Source organism: Ursus arctos, unplaced genomic scaffold (assembly GCF_023065955.2).
Source record: "Ursus arctos isolate Adak ecotype North America unplaced genomic scaffold, UrsArc2.0 scaffold_20, whole genome shotgun sequence".
In the NCBI taxonomy this organism is placed as follows: domain Eukaryota; kingdom Metazoa; phylum Chordata; class Mammalia; order Carnivora; family Ursidae; genus Ursus; species Ursus arctos.
In genome coordinates, this window is record NW_026622875.1 from 7,016,486 (window position 1) to 7,040,500 (window position 24,015).

At 36.4% G+C, this 24,015-nt stretch overlaps 2 protein-coding genes across 5 annotated transcripts in view; both read right to left on the minus strand.

The window, feature by feature from the left end:
• The window catches only part of GFM1 (G elongation factor mitochondrial 1), a 42,555-nt gene extending 35,564 nt beyond the window's left edge, over positions 1-6,991 (minus strand). Inside the window, exons 1-5 of the mRNA XM_026497374.4 lie at positions 6,762-6,991; positions 5,326-5,478; positions 4,287-4,419; positions 3,645-3,849; positions 1,601-1,717 (exon numbers count right to left, since the gene is read on the minus strand). Coding sequence (XP_026353159.1) covers positions 1,601-1,717; positions 3,645-3,849; positions 4,287-4,419; positions 5,326-5,478; positions 6,762-6,851 — 698 coding nt within the window. The 5' untranslated portion in view covers positions 6,852-6,991. The remainder of the gene's footprint in view (positions 1-1,600; positions 1,718-3,644; positions 3,850-4,286; positions 4,420-5,325; positions 5,479-6,761) is intronic.
• A 3,027-nt stretch (positions 6,992-10,018) lies between these two features.
• MLF1 (myeloid leukemia factor 1) overlaps positions 10,019-24,015 on the minus strand; it is a 34,162-nt gene continuing 20,165 nt past the window's right edge. For 2 of the 4 annotated variants that reach the window (XM_057315932.1, XM_044383517.3), the window contains exons 3-8: positions 23,417-23,458; positions 19,801-19,884; positions 18,560-18,688; positions 16,695-16,854; positions 14,960-15,098; positions 10,019-13,432 (exon numbers count right to left, since the gene is read on the minus strand). In XM_057315932.1, coding sequence (XP_057171915.1) covers positions 13,330-13,432; positions 14,960-15,098; positions 16,695-16,854; positions 18,560-18,688; positions 19,801-19,884; positions 23,417-23,458 — 657 coding nt within the window. In that variant the 3' untranslated portion in view covers positions 10,019-13,329. The remainder of the gene's footprint in view (positions 13,433-14,959; positions 15,099-16,694; positions 16,855-18,559; positions 18,689-19,800; positions 19,885-23,416; positions 23,459-24,015) is intronic. The other 2 variants (XM_026497367.4, XM_057315933.1) reach the window with 2 other exon arrangements.

A 24,015-nucleotide genomic window follows, 5' to 3' on the forward strand; every position in this document is an offset into this window, starting at 1 on the left:
GCTGGGGGAGGGATAGGTTAAGAGTTACAAATAAAATATGCACAACTGAGAAATGGATATACTTGATATTTAAAAACATCAGTCTCAAAGGTTTCAAAGTATTTCTTTAAAAATGGAAACTAATGTAAAAAAATAAGCTTTTCAGAAAACATGTTCCTAAATTAAAAAAGTAAAAGAAGCCTACTGCATATAGTCAGAAAATAATTCCTATTATCCCCAAAAAACCTCTTCACAGCCTTCAGATCATAATTTCATCCTTCCTGTCAAGCTCCCTGGTTCTTAGCCTCTTATGTCAGAATCAGCTGCGGGTCCTCTTGAAATTTATATACCCAGAGGTCTAGGGCTGGGAAAGGGGGCAGGTATATTAACAAATTTCATCTGTGGTTGGGGCATACAACAAAGTTTAAGAGCCTTTACTTTAGGAGACAAACGTGTGCCCTGGTAACTTTGGGAAAGTGGATTTATTCATTCATTTACAAATATTTTCTGAGTCCATATTGTGTACCAGCAAGTTCTAGGGCTGGGGACAGCACTGAATAACTTGATAAAATATCCCTGTCCTCTTGGGCCTTACATTCTAAGAAATAGTAGATAAACTATAGTCACTATTATCACACACAAAGTGAGAAAAATACCTCATCTACTAGACAGCCTACACCCTTTCCCTGCCTACAAGACAGCTGATGAGAATAAATGATAGTTAACTGAACACGACACCATTCACCCACCTCCCAGACTAGCAATCCCAGTTTCACAGCAGAGAAAGCAGAGAAAGCAAACCTCTCAGGAATTACCTCCGGAGAAACTGCTAGGCTGTTGGGGCCACTCCTCATAATGAAGGGTCATTTATGACTTCCCACATTGTCCAAAACAGTGCCACTTATAATGTGGTCACATAAATGATAGCATCACCTGAGAGCCTTCCAGAAATGCAAATTCCAGGTTCCACCCTTGATCTACTGAATCAGAATCTTCTGGAGGTGGATCCAGGCATGTGTTTTAACAAGCTCTCAGGTGATTTTTCTGAATGTCAAATTTTGATAACCACTTTTGTATGTAGACGTCACTTAAAATTCATTGATGGATCAAATGCCATGTCAAAAAATTACCAATCTGCTTCTTATATTATCCATTATCCAAACCATATTTGTACTATTTTTAACTGCTTTTTACATATTATCATTTTATCTTTCTAGTCTTATAAAGTAGAGCGAACATGCATGATCCATATTTTTTCCCAGTTTTTATCACAATACCCAGGACACAGCAGCTACTCCATAAAAGTCTGCAGAATGAATCAATGAATGAACAAGTGGAAAAAGAGATACATTATTAGCCCAAGCTGAAGGCCTTTCACCATACCATGCATATCATAACATGATATAAATTACCCAAAAAGTAACATACTCTCCCTTGGAATGAATACTAAGCAAAATGGGAAGCAACTAGGATTAAAGGCATTAAAACACAATCATTTTGGAGTATATTCCTCCAGCCACATTTTAAAAAGATGTTTTGTCTATGTTTAAAGAAATCATCCTTTTTCTTCTCTTTGATGCTTTTTAAAATGTAAGACATTAATAATACATTTTTAACTTACCCAAAGTCTCCATCAAAATAGATGGCTCGTTCCTCAATAAGGTCTATTATACCTCTAAAATTGCCCTCCAAACCAATGGGTATCTGCATAAATGCTGCATTTTGACTCAGTTTAGACCTGAAAAATAAAAATACATATGTTTACCAAACAAAAATACATATGTCCTCCGTAAATCCCTTTGAAATGACAAATAAAAATAAAAGATGTTGTGGAACTGAGAGGTGTATCATCAGGCGCTCAAAACAGAAAATATAAAACAGCTGGGAACAACCAAACTCACCATGCTCAGGAAGCCAAAACCCTATTTAGGCAATAAAAGAACTCTAAAATAAGTATTTTCCCATCAGAGCCCCAGAATATCCTGGATCAAAAACATAAGGGGGAAGAACAAGTCAAAGGTGGTTGGTCAGAAAATTAAAGGACAGTGGGATCACCTTGCCCATCTCTCCTTCTTAGATCAGCCGACTCTAGCAAAGCTAAGTACAGTTATCTGAAGAGGAAGTTCCTACAGGAGAACTTTTAGCACACATGTTAAAAATCAGACATTCATCATCAGCCGGTACCCTCAATCAGGCACGGCTACCGAAGAGATTCACTGGCAGGAATTCTCACTCAAAAGAAATATGCTCTGGCTACCATTGTTTAGTCTAGACTCTAGGCCCCCATCTGTAACTATGGATAGATAACTAAGAATCAACAAATATTTGAAGGTTACCAATAGCTTGAAAGAGGGGTGTGAGCTCAAGAAACAATATTAACTTCCAAGGAGAGAGTTATTAAAATAAAATGTACAGATTTGAGAAGTAACTACCTCTCTATTAATGAAGACGATGCAATAAAAAAGTTTAAGAAATTAATTACATAATTGCAGAAATTAAAAAGAAAAAAAACAGGCTAACAGAAGGGACACAGATGACTATCAGATTAGTAAGCTGGAAGACTGACCTCAAGAATTCTCTCATAACCCAATCCAAAATGAGAAGAAACAAAATGTATGAGAATGTATGGTAGAAAAGTGAATACATGTAGATGAGATCCAGAAGTTCTAAAATCTGTTTAAAAGGAGTTACAAAATGCAGATAAAAGGGAGTACAGCAGAAAGAGAACTGCAGTAGTCAAATGTTAAAAGAGAATTTTCCTGGAATTCAAAGACTTGGTGGAAACAGTCTATCCACTGCCAAGTACAAGTAAAATATAAGTAAAAAGGACAAAAAGTGAAAAGGTTTTGTTTTGCCAAGAAATTATTACAAATACCCAATAAAGAAAACTTTCATGCTCATATTCCCAAATACAACACTTCCATCAATGCACACAGCAATACTGTCACTTTAAGTTCTTTCACACCACATCCTTCGTCATCGGACACATCAATCACTCTTGGTCTCTCCACTACCACAAACTTTACTATTTTCATCGGCCCTAAAATATGAATAGGAACCTGAGAGCTCCATTTACACATCTACCAAAGGTGAAAAGTGAAACTTCCACTCTTTTCAAAGGCCATGTGAAACATACACTATTGGGTAAAGTGTAAAATGCTACAACCATGACTCAGTTACATCTGGTACAGAAAGAAGTGTTACTATGTCTTAGCAAGTATGTTACCATATGAACCCAAGGGAATACACCATACTACTTAAGGGCATTAATTAAAATTTCTCCAGCAAAGGTTAACACAGAAGATGACCCTCTAGGTTGGCCTAAACATATAAAGTACTTTTAGAATCCACACTACATTATTCTCTAATCACAGCAAAACAGTGAATCGCCAGACTGTTTTCTGAACTCACCTTAAACCTCCCTACAATTTAAATCATGTTTTCCCCATTCTACAGAGAAGGTAGCTCATGAGATCACACCACAAACCAAACTGCTGACCTCGTTGTTTCTTTTACTACAGTAAGTCACTCAGATAAATAAATTTTTTAGAGAAAAAATTTTTTTAGGAATAAAGCTTAATGACACTGAATTAATTGTCCTTCTGTATGTAAGGTTTCTTATCCAAATCATCACAGCCCCTCCTATTCTTTCTAAGGCTCAGTACCTCATTTGCTGCAGGGCCCTGGCAGGGTTGGAGCCCATTCGGTCCAATTTGTTAATGAAAGTTAGAAAAGGAACATTGTAGCGCTTCATCTGACGATTAACAGTCATGGTCTGGCACTGCACCCCTCCAACAGCACAGAGAACAAGGACTGCACCATCCAACACTCTCAGGGCCCTTTCAACTTCTATTGTGAAGTCCACATGTCCTAAATGGAGACAAAGAAGTGTGAGGGTCTTAAAGTATGAATTTCTGTAACATGCACGATTACAAGCTTTTGTATCTCTGCTCATGACATAGGTCTTCTAATTAGAATGTGGAATTCTTAGAACACCATACTATTTACTCACCATAAGGTCCAGGGGCCCATCTCTTCAAAAAACTATGAGGGCATGGGCACCTTTAAATCAGCTACAGCTTTCAACAGGCAAGAACCTTCCCACTCACAATTCATTTGCACTGTTTTTTAAGGAAAACAAATAATGATGAAGTGCTCTAGGTCCCAAGTCAGATTTCTCCAACACGAATTCACAGTCACACTTTTAAATATCATTTGACACTCAAAAATGAGCTGGGCCATAGTAAAGAATTAAATGAGCTTTTGTCAAAACAAGCTGCAACAATAAGAATAAGAATTCAGCTCACCAGGAGTATCTATGATGTTGATATTGACATCTTTCCACATGGTATAGGTGGCTGCCGACTGAATAGTGATTCCTCTTTGTCTCTCTAGTTCCATGGAATCCATGACAGCACCAACGCCATCTTTACCTTTCACCTAAACACAAGCACAGAAATTCAGAGTCCCCTGTCCCTGCATCCCAAGAAGGAAAGAAATCTTTACTGAGATGGAACTAGAACACAGATAGTTAACTGAAGCAATTTTTAGAGAAGGCTATCGTCAGAACATATCTTGTGAAACAGAAAAGTGATTACAAGTTTTGTCCTCTATTTACTCTCTAACCCTCTTTCCACTGCTGTTTCCAGCAATGGCTAACATAGAGCAATCGCCTCAGTCTCAGAGCCAACCTCGTTTCCTCTGCACCGTTCCTGTCCACCAGCCTAGTGGTAGTCCATGAGCAGATGCTCAAAGGACAGATTTGTCCCTGCTCTACGACATGTGGATTTTGAGGCCTGGGTGGGAAGGATTCAGCTTTCAAAATACGTGATTTAACAAAATGAACTTCATCTGAAGAAATGGAGAGTTAAGTTACTCAATGATATGGTAATTTCTTTAGAAGACTTTCAAGTTAAAAATTTTTTTCCCTGATGAATGTATTTTGTAATTATTAACATCATACTATATATAGTTTTAAACCCTTTTCCACTTAACATTATAAACACCTTTCCATAACATTAAAAAATATGTAAATACAACTTTAACAGCTGCTTAAGTATACACATGACTTTTTAATTGAAGTATAATTAACAGTTATATTAGTTTCAGGTGGAGACTTAACATTCCTAAAAAATCTACTGAGGATACTCATAGTTTCTAGGAAGATTCCTCACAACACTGCAAGCCAGTTTGAGCTATGTATCCCCTTTGTGACGGGACCTCGATAAAGATCCACTGTAACCATTCTTTTAACCTTTTAGGTTTTGTGATGCTTTATTAAATCATAACTGCTAAACAATTAAAACCAAGCTCTAAGTAGCTTGGAATCAACCATAAACCCCATACCTCATGCATCTTTGCAATTCTGCCAGTGTAGTAAAGCACTCGTTCTGTTAACGTAGTTTTCCCAGAATCAATGTGAGCTGAGATTCCAATATTTCGTATCTTTTCATTAGGAATCACTCCTGATGAACACCATCGGCAGACTTTCCAATTAACCTGGAAAAATTAGAACTTAAATCAATGCACTTTTTATGAGAGGTTGGGATCCTTCCACCCAGGAATCTCAGTGGACACAAAACGTCATGTGATAGCCTGGAAAGGCAAAAGAAGGAATGCCTCAAACTGCAACTCCTGTAACCAGAGGAGAAGCTGCAAGAGAGGACAGAAAGGACATACACATTCTTAAAAATAAATCAATCAGAAAAATATATTCAGATAAGCTAGTTAAATAAAAAGGGACAGATACTTTTCCAAATGTCACAGGTTTGAAAACATGCTGAGGCTGATAAAACCAGAAAGACAACTTCCAACAACTACTTTAATAGGAAACACATGTTTTAAATTTTACTCCCCACCCCCCCTTCTCCCTTACTGTAGTTCACAGCCAGCAAGCGTGTTTTCCAACACATATGCCCTGTGCTGAGGTGCGGACAGCTCCAAGGGAGCCCACAAAAGCTTTCCAATTCCTTCTGCACAAAAACAATTACTCTTGAAAAAAACTTTATTTCATTTTGGTGGAGGCGGGGGTAAGGGAAAATCTTGCATTTTATGTAATCAAGACACAATCTAAAATCTAAACCTCTCCCTATAGGACCGCACATCTAAAATACACTGCAGCACTTCCGGGGAAAGGGAAACAGAAGAACTTGGAAAAGGTGGTCAAATACTAAATGGATTCTGGTGAACAGGCACTTAGATGAAATCCCATGAATACCAGCAACGAAAGCAAACGTGTCTGCGTCCTAGGAAAGGCTCAACTCGTACCCAAACCTACTCCACTCCGCATCCCCCGCAAAAGGCAGAAATACGATCAAAGAAAAGTACTGGGAAGTTCGAACGCCAAAACCACCCAGGGTCGGCCCAAAGAGGGCCGTCCACAGCCCAGGGGTACTGTGCAGTAAAAAGAGCACTCGATAATGAGTCAGAAGCCCTGGGTTCGAACCCTGAACACACGAATTTTTCAGCTATTCTGACCGTCACTCCAGTCACTTCTTTTTAAGGTATAACAGAGAGAGAGAGAGAGAGAGAGAGAGAGAGAGAGAGAGGCTGAACCGTAATTTGGTGGCCCGTCCGCCCACTCTCCCAGGGCACCGAGCCGCAGCTCATGAATAACGAGGATGTGCAGGTACCGAAAGGCTTTTCAGCACTGAGGCACGACACCTCGTATCCAGAGCTGTCAGGAGGTCCCCGGGAAGGCATCACTGTTCCCCAGCCCTGGAGGGACAGCAAGGTCCCGTATGCAGTCCCTGGTTCGGTCTCGCCTCGCCGGGTTCCAGTACCTGCTTCCCTTGCCAGGACAGGGTGGCGGGGACCCGCGGGAGCGGCCCGCGCCCCAAAGCCGCGGCGGCGGCTGCTCCCAGCAGTCTCATGGCAAGCGCAGAACGAGCGTCAAAGTCCGGCAGTTGTGGGTCCGCTCAGCAACCTGACCCACACCGGGAAGCGCTCAAAGTCACGCTGGCAAGAAGTGCCGGAAGAGGGCTTCCGGGTCGAAGGACGCGGGGGAGGAGACAGGAAAGGAGAGAGGAGGGACTTCCGGACCTCAGCGCAGAGCAGTCCCCTCCGCTGCCCTCGCGCCCTCTGTGGACTTGGAAGAGAAAGTGCAGTCGCTTTGGCGAGCTAATCAAGCATTTGCACGTTCCTAGAAAAATGCAACCTTTGAAACGTGGTTATTTTGCGTATTCATTGTTGCCGTCATGTCTACTTTTGCGTAGGTTTTAAATTTTTCATAACTTCTAAAAAATCTGAAATGGCTTCCTCTCCCCTGCAAAGTGCCTAGAAGGCCCTGCTTGAACAGCCACACCAATATAGCAATGTGGAGAAATGTTTATAACAGAATTTAAATGAAAAAAAAAAAAAAGCAAAATTGTTATCTATGTTATTACAAATACAAAAAAAAAAAAAAAATTCTAAGCCATGACCTGAAGGGCGCCTAAGTGGCTCAGTTGGTCAAACATCTGCCTTCTGCTCAGGGTCCTGGGATGGAGAATAGCATGGGGCTCCCTGCTCTGTGGGGAGTCTACTTCTCACTTTCCCTCGCCCTCGCCCCCCCTTCTCCAAGCTCATGTTCTCTCTCTCAAATAAAATCTAAAAAAAAAAAAAAAAAAAAAAAAAAAACATGACTGAAAAGAATGTGGAAAAATGAACTATCAATTATGTTTTTTCTCATTTCAGAAAGTTCATCCTTCGATGTTAAACGTTACGTGTTCAGTCCATATGGAAGACAGCATCCTAGAGGATTCCAGTTAGATCTCTTACAGGTGTTACTCAGTACGTCCAAAACGGAGCTTCTCATCTTCTTCCCCAAAACCTTCTTCTGCAGTCTTTCTTTCGAAAATGTGAACTCCGTTCAAGTTGCCCAGACCTAAAACGTTAGTCAGTTCAACACCACTCTTTGACACCTCCGGTCACATCTGTCCCCATATGTCAGAGGCACCACTTTCAAAAATAGATCCAGGACCTGCGCTTTCTCCCCGCCTCTTGACACTGCCATCTCTCGACCGAATTACTGTAAGAGATTTCCTGAAGGATCTCACTGCTTCTGCCCGGAGACAATTCAGTCTATTCTCACATAGTAACTAGAGGGATCCTTTTCAGCCAGACTCTGTCATTTCTCTGCTGAAAATACTCCATCCAGTGAGTTCATTGTTGCCGTTATCTCTATTTTTGTGTAGGTTTGAAACTTTTCATAACTAAATTTTTAAAAAATTCTGAAATGGCTTCCTCTCCCCCTCAGGGTAAGGGCCTACAAAGGCCCTGCTTCAGCAGCCAAGCTGACATAGCCTTATTTCCCTTGCTGGTTCTGTTCCAGCCACATTGGCCTCCTTGCTGATCCTCGGGTAACCAGAGACTTTGCTCTTCCCTAGATACGGTGGCAGCTCTTTCCTTTATTTTCAATAACCTCATCAATGAGATGTTCCCTAGCCAACTTTTCTAAAACAGCAGGCTCCCCACTTTCTATCTTCTCATGCTGTTTCATTTTCCTTCAGAACACTTCTCAGATATATTCAAACATTTTCACATCCCTGTTTATTGTCCGGCTTTCCCAATGGGAATGTAGGTTCCATAAGGAGGCTGATTTGGTTTTGTTAATTTCTGTATCCCTTGGCATATGCTAGGTGCTAAGTGTTAGTTAAATGAGAACAAATAAATAGAAATCAGAGTAAATTACAGGGGATGAGAAAAGAAAAAGTTTCAATGATGAATTTCAAATTTACTTTTTGTATGTCATCAATGTATTAATTTGCAATAAAGGATTTGTAAACTGAGGAATAAATCAATGTTGAATATACCAAATAAACTTTTTTGTTTATAGACTTTAAGATTTTACTTATTTATTTGACAGAGACAGGGAGAGAGGGAACACATGCAGGGGGGAACTGGAGAGGGAGAAGCAGGCTCCCCGCTGAGCAGGGAGCCAGGGAGCCTGACACAGCAGGGAGCCTGACACTGGCCTTGATCCCAGGATGCCGGGATCATGACCTGAACTGAAGGCAGACACTTTACTGACTGAGCCACCCAGGCGCCCTTGTTTATAGACTTTCAAAAATTCAGTTTTTATAAGCCTTTATATGTATGTTTAAAATATATAAATACATAATTATGCAAATGATCATAAAATTAAGGTTAAAGATATAATTGTTACATAAAATAGTATATCTACTACACTAAAATCACTTTAACAAACTAATAGTTTCCTTAAGTAAAAATTCATGCTCATTATCATGTGTATATTTGTATATATTCATATTATTCTGTAATTATTATACTGAATATATTCTTATTTGTATTAATCACTTTTAACCAAGGTAATCAAGTTTTCTTTACTCCAAAAAGAAAACTGGAAGATAGAAAACCAAGAACTGTCTAGCTAAATTTTTATGAGTACATATTATAGATGATCTCTGTTAAGGTGTGTGTGTGTGTGTTTAGAGAGAGAGCAAGAGCTTGCTGGGGGCACAGGGCAGAGGGAGAGAGAGAATCTTAAGCAGGCTCCATGCCCAATGCAGAACCCTATGTAGGCTGGATCTCACGACCCTGAGATCATGACCAGAGCCAAAATTGAGAATCAGACGCCCAACCAACTGAGCCACTCAAGCACCCCTACTTCTGTTGTTTTAAAGTGGCAGAATACACATATACAATATCATCCAAAACATTTCCACACTGTAAATTCATAGTCATTTTATAATCTCTAAGAAAATTGAAACTATCTTCAGTGACCAAAATCTTGTATCAGTTTTTACATAGAAACTGTCCAAGTGTCCAAGGACTAATTTATTTTCTAAGCTCTGGAAAAGTTAACTAAGAATTTGAAAAATTACAACTTTAACTAACACATTCAGTCCTTATAATAGTATTATAATAATCATGTAAGATTAAAACCCCTTTAAAAGACATCTGCATTGCAAATTTATGTAGATAAACACCATTTTATATTTTGTAATCTTACACAATTGATGGAGTCAATGATAACTTATTTGACCCATAAGATCAATAGAGGAAATTTGGAAAGTTTAAATCATGAGTTCAACCTTAGTTTTATAAAAACTAGAAGATTTTATTAGCATTTATTTTACATAATAAAAACTGGAAGACATATAGTTGCCTTCAAATATTCATTCCTTTACCCAAATCCATCTATTTATCAGATATATTTCATAAAACTTTTTAAAAAGTACTTCATAAACCTTATAATCATTCAATCATATTTAAAATTTCCTCTTTTATCTTGAAAACTTTCTTCTTATAATTATACTAACAAAAGCTATTATTTAAATGCACTTATCCACATTTTTTATGCAAACTACATGGGTAGTTGGAAAGTCTCTCCCAAAGCAAACTTCTCATACAAGTGACAAGACTGAGGAAAATTTTCACAGAAAAATAATATAAGATGGTAGGCAAGTAGTCAGAAGATAGGAGATGGTGCTTAAAGTCAAATTTGCCAGAGGACACCAAAGTCTGATCAGAACCCCCAAACTGCAAGAGACAATAAGCATGATCCTGGGGACAAATCACCAGAATGCAGATTTACAGCAAATTCCATGTAATCAGGGACAGAAGGGACTCAAGAGGTCTCAGACATGTACATTATTAAAAAATTGAAGATCCTAATTCACTGCAGTGAGGGTCTAGGTCACACTTCAGTAGAATCTCTAAATTGTCCTAGCCCTATCAGCCTAAGACCACTGTCTTAGTCCATTCAGGCTGCTGCAACAAAAATACCATAAACAATATAGTGGCTTATAAACAACAGAAGTAGGGTAAGGGAGGGGCACCTGGGTGCGGTTAAGTGTCTGGCTTTGGCTCAGGTCATGATACCAGGGTCCTAGGATTGAGTCCCGAGTTGGGCTCCCCACTCGCCAAGAAGCCTGTCGCTCCCCCTGCTTGTGTGCTCTCTCTCCCTCTCTCTGTCAAATACACAAATAAAATCTTAAAAGAAAAAAAAAGGTAAGGGAGCTCTCTAGTGTCTCTGTTATAAAGGCACTAATCCTATTCAGGAGCGCTCCACCCTCATCAGTGCTCCTGAGCTCAGGAGTGCTCCAAATACCATCATCATCATAATGCCACATTTAGGGCACCATCTGATTCCAATGTGCTCCTGCCCCAATGTGCTCCTGCCCTTGTGACAGTAAGGATAATGGAGTCATAAAGATAGAGTAATGGAAACCTATCACTGAGACTGCTAGGTACCAGGAAAACCTCTAATGTAGCAAGGAGTGTAAGTATGCAATTTGGCCTCATTGCCAAGGCCACATTCACCAAATTGTTGCTATCTTTCCATTCCCAAAAGATCGAGGGTTCCAGAAAGATCAATGGTTGTCCACAAAGGAAAAATAATATGAACTACAAGCTACAGAGAACCTTCTTCTTACACGGTTGACTCCAGCAGTATGGTAAAAATAATTCTTTTTAAAAAAATTTTATTTTTTTTATTTTTTAAAGATATTTATTCGACAGAGAGAGAGAGACAGCCAGTGAGGGAGGGAACACAAGCAGGGGGAGTGGGAGAGGAAAGAGCAGGTTCCCAGCAGATCAGGGAGCCTGATGTGGGGCTAGATGTCAGGACCCTGGGATCACGCCCTGAGCGGAAGGCAGACGCTTAACGACTGAGCCACCCAGGCGCCCTGGTAAAAATAATTCTGAAAAGAGGCAATTTCAGCAACATGTGAACATAAAGAATTGACATTTAATCTATGTCACATAGTTTTATGGGTGGCCCCACATGAAGCACTGTGTCATAAGAAGAAATATATATTTAATTCAATTTTTGTTTACTTTCTATGATAAACAAATTGGGAGGGAAAAAATAGCTATAAATGCTCTAACTGCTACATGATGTGTAGAAGTTACACTGTTTTAAATACAATTATTTATTAAAGTGTGTTTTCATATTTGAATATACTGACTCAAGTTATCATCAGTGTAATGATTTAAGCAGAAAAAGAATAATTACAACATCTATTCTATTGGGATTTTCTCTATCAAGTAAATTTATGCAGAAGTGTTATTTAGAATTTATGCTTTATGACAACTTCCCAATGTTATTAGTATACTAAAGTATGCATAAGAGGAAAATGTTAACATCTTTAATTAATACATGCTCAATTACTTTTTGTTATAAAAATGAACAGACATGTATGCATCTTATTCTAATAACTAATTACAGGCATGAAACACACTGATAAAATTAACAGGATGTAATATGGAAAACTAGGAGAATATAAGCACAATCACATAGTTCTATTTCCAAAGTGAAGAAAGCAAGATACTAGGATTATAGAGTGATAGTGGATTTTCTTTTTTCCCCTCTGAAACAACCAAAACTTAAGGGTTAAGATTTTATATTCTCATAAACTTCAAACTTTTCCTAAAAACAGATTAATGCTTGAATTCTAGAATAAAAAAGCTCAAGCTGAATTTTTAAATGGTATAAAAGGGAACGACTGAATTAAGTATCTTGCTCAAACACACATATCACCTGTCTAAGAAATTTTGAGACAATCAATCATTCAGGTTTACAGAATACCAAATGCATTTTTCTAAATGTCACAAAAAGGCTGAGCAGAGTTTCTCCAAGGACACTCCGAATGTTAACTGTGGAGACAGATTAAGCTGTTTGTGGGAAAGGAGAGCAGAAATATGCTACCTTAAGAAGTTAAAGAGAAAGATCAATGTAAAGTCTGATGAATGTTAAGAATGTAATATGGAACAAAAAGGAATACACTGTGTAAAGAAATAAGAATAAAACTCATATATACTAGCAATTTAAAATCTTTCCTTAAAATTCAGAATTATTTGATTATTTCAATGTAATTTATCAAAATAATTTCTCATAAAACAGTACTAGGATAATTTCGCTTTATTTTTTAAAATCTTAAAGCTAGCTGGCTATTATATAACACATAAAATCTGATTTAAATAATTTTACCTTTATTAACATCACTGTAGTATTGTGTTAGTGAAAACTGAGACTGTTTTTTAACATTTTACTTTCTTATAACTAATACATATGATAAACCTAGCTAGCTGTACATTCAATCTTGAATATATAAAAGAATACATAGCCAATAGGGCGATAATTGGGTAAGCAAAATCAGCTTTAAAAATTAGTATGTTTTAAGAGTTTTATAGAATGTTTAGCAACTTACTTAAGTTGTTGAATATCAAAGTTTTACTCCTAAAGTACGGACAATATAAAGCTAGCACATCCAAGAACATTCAGATATCAGAAGAAAGTTAAGTACAGTACTGATTTAACAAGAGATTGGTCTTATGTGTATAACCCAGCACCATTACTTTCTCTGTTAAAACAATCAAAACTAAACAAATCAAATGCAAGGCTATTTATTTTTTGTTGATTGTCACAGGTGATCCTTTGATGTTGAGTTTGTCCACAAAAACATTTGATCTCCTTCCACGTTCAATGGCTGGACTTTGATGTTTCTCCCTGAGAAATATAATATGAACATTAATACCATTTTTAAATGGCCAATAGTTTACAAATCAATACAAACATGACTTAACAAAAAACCAATGCAATTTATGGAGAGTTTTATCTAAACTTCCGTAATAGCTTTGAAAAACATATGAGAGACTATTTCATTCACATTTAAGAAAGCAACAGCTGCTTTCCTGAGCTAGATTGAACTGTTTAACCATGCCATTCAACATGGTAGCCACTAGCCACATCATTCACATTTAAATTAATTAAAATAAAATAAAGTTTAAAATTCAGTTCCTCAGCTGCATCAGCCATATTTCAATGTGGTTCAACAGCCACATGTGGCTCTTGGCTGCCATATTGGACAGTATAGATACACAACATTTTTGTTATTACAGAAAATCATTCCTGAAAGTTCTATTGGACAGTGTTAGTTTATAGAAAATGCCACTGATAGGGCCATAGACTTATAGATCATCCTTAAAGAGCAAAGCTTTCTCTAACAGGGACCTGGATTTCATAGTCAAACTTAGCACTGTAAAGTTTTTTTATCAATAAACTTTACAAAGTGAGACAAATAGTGTCTGAAAGTAATATGGAAGCTAATTTTCTATGGAAAATATTAGAGTTCTAAATTCCTAAATAAGTATATTAAAATAAAAGATGCTAGCACATAAAATACTGCTCAAGGCTTCTGATTTACTTGATACCCACTTGTCCACCGCTGATTCTGTGAAGCCTTCCACCTTCCGCAGCAATCCTCCACTCTCTTATGGCCTAGAACAGATTTCTGTTTTAAGGCCTGGTGAGGCGTCTCTCTCTCTTAAGTGTAGATTTAATAGGAACTAGGTATTGTTTTCCATTTTTTCCCCAGAGAAACAAATTAAATCTTAACTCTAGAATATACTAGAATATACACTAAATGTAAAAAATCTCTATAATCTTTAAGGTGTGGTTTCAGCACAGCTATTCCAATGGTAATCCCAAAGGAGGCTAAAGTTTTGGAAAAATGCTTCCAAAATATCTAATTTCTAATACCTAATATAGGTGCAAATAATGTTATATATTATGCAAGTATCTAAAAATGCATTTACCATTGACTTGCTAGGGAATTTTTGTTAAGCTTTTCAAATAGAGCCCCTCTCCCCTTATCATATCTCTAGATACCAGTATCTTTACTTGGCATGAAATGTATGACTCTTACTATATTCAGAGTAAAATCTGTTTTATAAGAATAATTACATTATAGTATTTCACTTTTCCTTAGAAGGATTTTAGCCCCTATCTTCTGAGGCATAATTTGCTAGTGAGCTACTAATCATACAATCTTAAAATATTATGGGTTTTTAGATACAAATTCAAATTTGTGTGGAATGCTCAGATATAAGGTAAAATCATTACATCCTTCACAAAAGATACTGTTGATACAAACAACGGATGTTAATCAAAACTTCCTGACACAGAGGTAAAGTTACATAACCTTTCTTCTAATTCTTCTTAAAAAACACAATTTATTTTAGAAATAACCTTTACCTTCTTTTAAGTTCTCGGCAGCCTGAATTCTCATGACCAACACTTCGCACCCTAGGGTTTTCTACATTGCGCCACTGTCCCGCTGGTTTGTACTTCAAAATCTCATTTTGCCACTCATTGTCAAAAGCATGAGCATCACCTACATTAAATATCAAAATAAAGGGGCAAGTATTAAGATATCAACTGTCAGTAACTGCCTTGGCTCCCACATACTTGACTCTGGCCTTGTGCTTCCATCAGCCTAACCTCAAGATAGAGGTAGGGAACTGTTCCAAATATAAAGGTTTTTGATTCAGAGTAATATTTCCTTTTTTGTTTGTTCCTCTTTTATTCCTATTGATAATTTGGTTACTGACGATCTGGTTTTTCATGCACCTGCTGGATATATTATTCTATCCAATGAACGCTTTGACCCAATTACACTGACTTACAGTCTTTCTTCCTGGATCATCTTCCTGGTAATCATGCTTTTCCTCTGTACTTGGGCACTTCTCCTGTAACTAGCACTTCCTATTAACCTCACTGTTTTCCTACATAACTTGGCCTACCTGGAAAGCTTCTGTTGTCAGTTTCCTAAGACAGGTTACTCATCTCAACTGTCAATTTGTTATGAAGTAGGCAATCTAACTTCAATAACAACAACAATGGGTAAATGATAATACTTGTTCCATCAGGTGGCCTTTATAATAATAATGTGTTCCCTCACTAAAATTTTCTTCAAAATGTTAATTACTGTGAAGTATTCTGTGTACATTTAACTATGACAAAACTATAAAGGTTAAAATTAAAGAAAGGTTAAGATGTTGTAGCTTCTATCTCATTGCATAAGAATTTTCTCTAAGCCAACCATAAGAGAATTTCTTTTTCTAAAATGATATAATTTAAGCCATTTTCATTCAAAAAATTTAAATTTAAAGTGACAAAACACTTTCATTCAAAATACTTATTGAAAGTAGGAGATGAATATAACCCAAAAACTACAATGAGAAGAGTTAAAACACTGGAAGGACTTAAATGCATTGAAGAATGAATATAAAATCTAGAAAATGGAAAGACATATACATGATATATTATCTAACAATACAAGAAATTAAAATCTTATCTATACAAAACCTAAAGTGTCCAACAATACAGAATGGTTTAAATAAATTATGGCCCCTTCATGAAAACTTTTAGGTAACCATTTAGAATGTTTTTGAAAAATAATATCATAGGTGACTGTTTTTGCAATTATAATGGTGAATTAAAATAAGCACAATATAAACTAGATAGTAAAATACCAATTTTGAGAAAAAATGAATGTGTTTATATATACATAAAACTACTAGGAACAAATACACTAAAACATTAGTAGTTATTTTGGGTTGAGATTATGGATAATTTTAATTTTCTTCTTTATTCTCTTTAATACTTTTCAAATATACCTCAGAAATATTTAAAAACTCATTTTGCCTACTGGAAGTCTTATTAAATGGCAATCCAAAAGATTCCATTTTCCAAGTATAAAACAAAACAAAACAAAAAAAACATTACCAAAAATCACTATAAAAAAAACAAATGTACTATGAAACAATGAAACCACAATTTTATTATTTTGATAAGGTAGTCCTTACACATATCGCTCATAAAATACCTCAAAATGACATCTTATGAAATGTTTCTACAAAAAACATTGGGTTCTACCAGTACAGCTGTTATTTTAAGAGGAAGAATGCTATTTTCTGTGACAACTTACTTTCATTCATATTGATGAACTCTTGATTGACCTCTTCATCTCCAGTCTTGTTGTTCTTTGACTTTTTAATGACATGAGCTCGGTCATGAAGATGATGACCAATAGCCATTTTTTCTAGTCCACTGTCAGAATCTCTCATTGCTCTCCTAGTTTCCTTTATCTGTAAAAATGAAGAAAAAAGATTAGTTATTACTTGAATATACAGAGAATGGATGTAATTCTCAACTCCTCAGGACCTGTTTACTTACAGAGGTAAGACCATAAATCTACAGCTTTAAAAACACTGGGTACTCACTTCCACTACTAACTTGCAGTAAAATTGTGGTAATTGTTCTCTGATATTTTCAGAACTGCTTAAAATTAAAATGTCTAGGGCAAATAGAACCACAATTTAAACTTTTTCTAAGTTATAATCAAATAGTGTAAACAAATAATAATTATATAAAACTTAGTGCCTTCAACACTGTCCTTAACACAGTGTAATAATTGGGAGTACATCCCTACTAAGCAAGGGCAACTGATTATTCAGCAGTCATGCTGATGGGCTTGAATCTCATGGGTCCTACATATCAACTCTATGGTTTATGAGAATATTCATGATAGCCAGAGACTATTAATATTAGCATGGTTTGCTATGGGATGTCTACAACTGAATTGTTTACATTTAAGAGGTATGTCGTTTTTAGCAAGTTAAAATGAAAATGTCTGCTCTATGGCAAGAGCATCATTAAAAGTTATGTCTTTATATGTAAGAACTAAAAAATGAACTATTCATACCCATTAAACAGGCAAACCTAATGGTTTTTTACTATAAATACTAATGAGGAAGTGTGGAAATGGGAACTCTCATACCAGACTTTGTGGGAGCCAACTGTTTCAATCACTATGTGATAGTAACTTAGTAATTTTTACATAAAGATGAAGACACCCACCTCCTACAAATCAGCAATACCATTCCTAGACTATTTGCATAAGAAGACATGTGTAATGATAAGTGAAAAATTAGAAATACCTAAATATCAATCAACAGGAAAATAGATTAAAAACTGGTATATTCATATTTTGGATAATACATAGAAGTCAAAATAAAGAAATAGAGCTGCATATATCAACTTGAATAAATCTCAGAAGCATATTACTGAGCAAAGTCAAGTTGCAGAGGACACACGCAGCATGAAACCATTTATATGAAGTTTAGAAACCCGTAAAATAATTATCATATATTTTATGAAAGCATACATAAGAAAATTATAAAAACATACATGAAAATGATAAGTTCCAGATACAAGAAAATGGTTGTTTTGTGGAGAGAATAAAAGGGAAAAGGAACCAGGGAGGGAACAGTGCACTGAAAGCTTTAACTGCATCTAATATTTTTGCTTAAAAAGAAAACAAAACAGACAACTTACAGCAGATAGAGAAAAATGTTATGATTTGACTAAACTGGGTGGGAGGAATGTGGATATCTATTATATTATTTTCTATATCTTTTCTGTACATTTGAAGTATTTCAGGAGTTAACAAAACTCATTTACTTCAGATATAAAGTAAAAGTAGGCATTTATTTCATGAGACAAAGACTTCTTTTAGTGCCTACTTACCTGGTAAACATGTAAAGGTAATAATAAACATCAATAGATACTCACATGAAAAAAGGCGCCTGAGGTAGGGGTTAGGGGTAGGAAAAAAATGCCTTAAACTAAGTAAGTACAGTTAGCATTATTGTTTTTCACAGTGATATGTGTCTTCTTTCCTTATCTCTACCCCCAGAATATCAGATCAAGCTTTAATAATTAAAATCCAATATAGGTGATCTATCATTCCACAACTTTATGAAGTTCCAAGAATGCTCAGAAAATACTTACTCCTCCTGGAGCCCTACGGGTTTGAGTTGAGGCCTGGAAAACCTTTGGTGGTTCATCTCCTACTTTGGAATAAGTCATAACTGAGGAAGAACTAAATGAATGTCCATTTGGATCCACTGAAAGGTGACCCTAGAGGTAAATATAAATTTTAAGTCCAGAGAGTTTAGTCAAATACGAAGAATTGACATCAGAGGATTCAAATAAGTAACAATACTAGCTAAAGATCTACTAAGGGTACCATACTATCAGTATGGTATATCCAAATGGCACCCCCAGGAAGGTCCTCATCTCCTTCCATGTTAGGTACCAATTCTCACTCTCCTTGCGAGGAACAGTAAGAAGTGACTCACTCCGAGATCCTTAAGTCTTTGTGACCAAAGACTTACAGCTCAGATTTAAATACAGATGCTGTGCCCTGAAGCCTATGATGCTTTTACAGTCAGTGGTTGACCCCTGTGTGCAATTTTGCCAATGCTGAGCCAATTAGCCATACACCAAGAAGTTTTATACCTCCCGTGGGTACCAGATCGCTAGATTATGAAAATCATTAATAATGCCATTAAGAATGATTTGGACATTCTGAAATGATCCTTAGATTCTAAACTGGATGACTAAAATAATATGAGTCTTCTTCATATTGAATCAAGTTAATTTTTGATGTTAATATCATGAGTAGAAAAGAGTATTAGCACTAGTTTATGACTATTTGGACTTTATGGATCTAATCCAATGCCTAAACATCATTCCTGAAATTTCTGTCTTCAGCTTTTTAAAAGAAAACACTAAAACTTGATTTCCTAAATGTTACAAATCCTTTTAAGTAGACAAGCTAAAAATAATTAAAAAGTCTAAGTTCATATATAAAATGTTCATTTACAATAGTGATTTTCAGCAGGATAAATGTTTTTGAGGTTGTTGTGTTTTTTTTAATTTTGAAAGTTAATTAATGCTATTTTTCAAACTCGTGGGTTGTGAAATCAATTTGGTGGGTTCTAACCAGGATTTTTAAAATATGAACTAAAATAGAAAATAAGAGCACACACTGTAAATAATATGATCATTTTCTCACAAAACTTCTGTTTCGGGTTTATTTTTACAGTACACAAGTATTGTGTACTGGGTCATACTGTTAAGATACATTTTTCAGCCACCGTGGACCACGATTAAAAAAAGTTGAAAGCCACTATAATATAGGGTACCAATAACTGAAATAATGTTCTCATCAATTTTTTAGTACTTACAAAGTTTCTTTGTAATTCCTGCATACTGTTTCGCATATTTAACATCATTCGGTCCATTGCCTGAAAAGGGTTGACATCTGTACGCTACAGGATATTAGGAAGTATGTTATTAACTATAAGTACAACACAAAAGAAGCAAATCAACCTTCCTGAAACAGCTGAAAAAATTTTTTTTCTTGATTTACACAGTGGGAGCTCATGCAGCAATTGACCAGGCAAAGATAATTTAAGAACTATACGAAAAAGCGATTTGTTAAAGAAAAAATGGAAGCACACACAAAATCTCAAACAGCCAACATATAAATAATCAGGGAGTTGCAACACTATAAATACATGCATACATACATGTGTATATATACACATATATACATGCATGAACATATAAACACATTTATCAACTTTCTCAAAACACAATTCAGTTAATATTTAAGTCCTGAGTGGTGTATTCTGGGCTGGGACAATTCTAGCATAGACTAGTTTTCAAGTTTTTCCTTCTTCCCTCTCAATATCTCACCATGCAAATCGATAAAACTTGGGTATAAGATACCAATGTCACTTCCACCAGTACGACACAGCTGATAGAAACTGCCTCTGAGGTCTCCAGCTCTCCTTTACATAAGAGGATCCAAGTAATAGAGGCTAATTCACTCTACTCATAGACCTGGAATTTGCTACCTACAGTGGAAGGCTCAATAGAACATTCCCTGTAGGTATGGCATATGCTTCTTTAGAAGAATAGTTAATTCCTCTAGAACTGTGGTTTTTTAGTAAAGATTGATTTTGACTCCCAGGGGACATTCATTAATAATTATATTCATTTTTGTGTGTCACAACTGAGGAGGGGGTATGACTGCCATTTAGTGAGTAAACGTCAGAGACGCTGCTAAAATCCTACAAAAAATAGGACAGCCCCCCAGAACAAGAATTATCTAGCCTAAAATGACAATGGTGTCAGGGGCTGAGCGGCTCTGCTCTCGAAAAATCTTTTAAGTTTTACCATTAGAACACTCACGGGAAATTAAAAAGTGAAGCACACATTTTAGTGTGCCAGCTGATACATTGTTTACTACTATAAAACAGAAGCATTTGATTCAAGGAACTCCTCCACTCAAACAGGAGTCTTTTAATCCTGTAAGACACTGTAGTTCAGTGCCAGTATTTCAGCCCCTCTAGAGATTCTTTTACTGTAAGCCAAGCTGGGACTCAATAAAGAATTATCAAAGGCCTGTCTATGTCTCTGCCTTCCAATGGGTTTTTATTACTTGTAACAATGGGAAACAGAAGAGAAAACCAAATTCTTCTTTAAAACCTGCACTTAACACCATAAGGAACAACAAAGGCACATTTAGGAGATACTGATATATCTTTGGGTACACAAAGGACTGCAGTAGAATTAATCTGCATTTCAGAGATTCAACACAATTCACGAAACATTCTGAATACTTTGTTTCAACACCAGGTTGAGAAATCAGGGCTATATAAGAGATACAATTCATGAGAATTGGAAAGGCTAACCCAAATCAGAGGAGAAGGAAGAAAAGATCAGATGTTTGGGTATATTATGCCCTTTTCTCAATTCACTGTCAAATCGCCATCCAAAATGTACCTGTACTTGCTGTGGGGTGGCCCAAAACCTTGGAGTGACAAAAGTGTGGGAACAAATTAGAGCTAAGATTCCAGTGGGCTCCTAAAGACTTCGGGAACTTTGTACACACGCTCTTCTCTCTGCCTGAATGTTTTTATCCTGACTCTCAGCATAGTTTCTTCTCATCATTCCATTTACACCTCCTTAGAAGGGCCACCTATAAAAGTAATCTCTGCTTCACCTCCCATCTGTCATTATATCATTACCCTGCTTCATCTCCTTCAGAGCTCTTTGAAGTACTTTATCTGAAATTATTTTGTTTTTTATTGCCTGTCTTCCCACTCCATAGAAATCATCTCTGTGAAGGCAGGGCTATCCTCTCTGTCTTATTCATTATTATATCCTCAATACTTTTAAAGTAATTCCCTGGCACATAAGGAGGGCTCAATAAACATTTGCTGAATGAATGAACAAATTATCTCTAGTTTGGCTCAAACCCATATATTCAATTCTTCACCAGATAAATCCACCTGGACATACTACAGATGCCTCAAATGCCCAACACCGCAAACTGAAATGATCCTTTGACCACCCCTGCTCTCATATCTGTACTGTATGAACGCACCATTCCTTAGCTCAGCGGCATTCCCATCTAGCTAATTCTTCATGCCAAAAAATGGGCATAGTACTTTCCTTTTCCCTCTTTACTGTCCTTTCAACCCAGTAAATCCCCTAGTTTTACCCATTTCACCTCTTTAACTCTCAAATGAGACACTGCAGGCATTGCCCTAGTAGAACCCATTACTAATATTTCCCAGAACACCCTAACAGCCTCCTGGCCTCCCTGCCTCGACTGGTGTTCCCTTCTAATCTGTCCTTCCACTGAAGGCACAATAATCTTTAAAAATGAGAATCTGCCTCTATCACCATTTTGCTGAAAATTCATCAACTGATTCCCCTGTTCTTAAGATAATGTCCACAGTCCTTAGCAGGATCAAAAGAAGTCCCTGGTTACCATCCTATCTTTATCTACTCTCCAACTTATGCTCCAGGGCCAAGTGATCCTAAACATCTTTGAGCTCCTGAGCCACCAGGTCTTTGCATATGCTGTCTCTTCTGTGTTGAATACTCTTTTTCTCCTCTCCCTGCTTTCCCTTGCTAACTCCTATTCAACCTTAAGGTCCCAGAAATCTCTGATTAACCTCCACACCACCACCCTACCACCAAAAGGTCTGGGTAACAGGGTTTTTTTTTCTATCTGTGCTTCCATAGCATGCTAAACTTCCTGATCATTTTACTGATAACTCTGTGCTATAACTACTTTTTTAATTTGTCAATTTGTCCCACTGTAAACTCTGATCAGAAAGGACAAATGTTAGGTATGTCAGACTTTAAGGAGACAGATGGCTTAAGTCTAATACAAGAAGAAGAAACTTTTTCATAAGAGAATAGATGCATCCATAGGAAATGTTCCAAAGTCATGCTATTCTCTGCTACTCCCCAGGCTGCTTTTAACTGTATTAGAAACTAGCATCACAGAAAAGAAAGAAACACGAGTGGGAGAAAAGCTGGTTGTAGAGTAGCCATACTTAGATGTGGGAAAGGAAAAGCTGCATGAACAAATTAACTTTAGAAAACTTTTAGAAAAAGCAGACAATCTGAGCTTCTCCAATGTGCTCCTCTAGCTACAGTTTGGTGCTTTTTCATCTTTGGGAAAGTCATCATAAGCATGTGGAAGTGTCCAAACTTTCAAACAAACTATGGGGATCCCTTTTGTAAATCAAGCGAATATTCATCTGTTAAAATGTATTTTTTCTTTTCTGAAGACTGATTTTATATATGTTGATGTGACTTAATTCAGAAAAAACATGCCTGAATACTCTAATACATAAAACAGGTTTCAGTACAAATTCTAAAAAGCTATTTTGAAAATAAGTGAAACTGCATGCCAATTCACTTTGCTTGAGTTAATAAAAAATAAATATTTGTCAGAAAATATTGCTAAAATGGTTTGTGTCTCATGATACGAACCATACCACCAAAACTGCCAAAAGGCACAAGAGAATTCATTGCCTAGAAAAAAAATCCAGTTAATTTTGGTTATGATATTTATTATATAATAATCCCCAAAAAAGAAAGAAATGTACTATATAATCACGTAGTTCAGAGCTAACAAACTTTTAGATCCACTTAATAAAAAAATCCTCAAAATATATTTTAAAAACTATCCACTTATTATTCATCATAGAGCCTGACAGGAGCCTGGAAGACAAAGGGGGAGACCATATACCACTTTTAAATGTGACTACTGTGGTATTTACCAAAGGCAGTTGAAAGAAAAAGTCTTTGCTATAGATTAAGACAAACATTTCTCAAAGAAAATGCAAATTCACACAAAATTAATTAAAACATAAGGCACAATGATTAAGATCTCATCTTTCCTTCGCTCAACTATACCATATTTTTAAAAGATGAGTTAATCTTGCTTATAACCAATTAAAATAAGCAATTATTTACATTAATAACATTTCAAAAGTAGAGATATTGGGCAAAAAAATTAATATTTCCCAAGAACTAATACATGGAATAAAAAATATAGACTTCAGAAAGGATCACACACAGATTTAAAA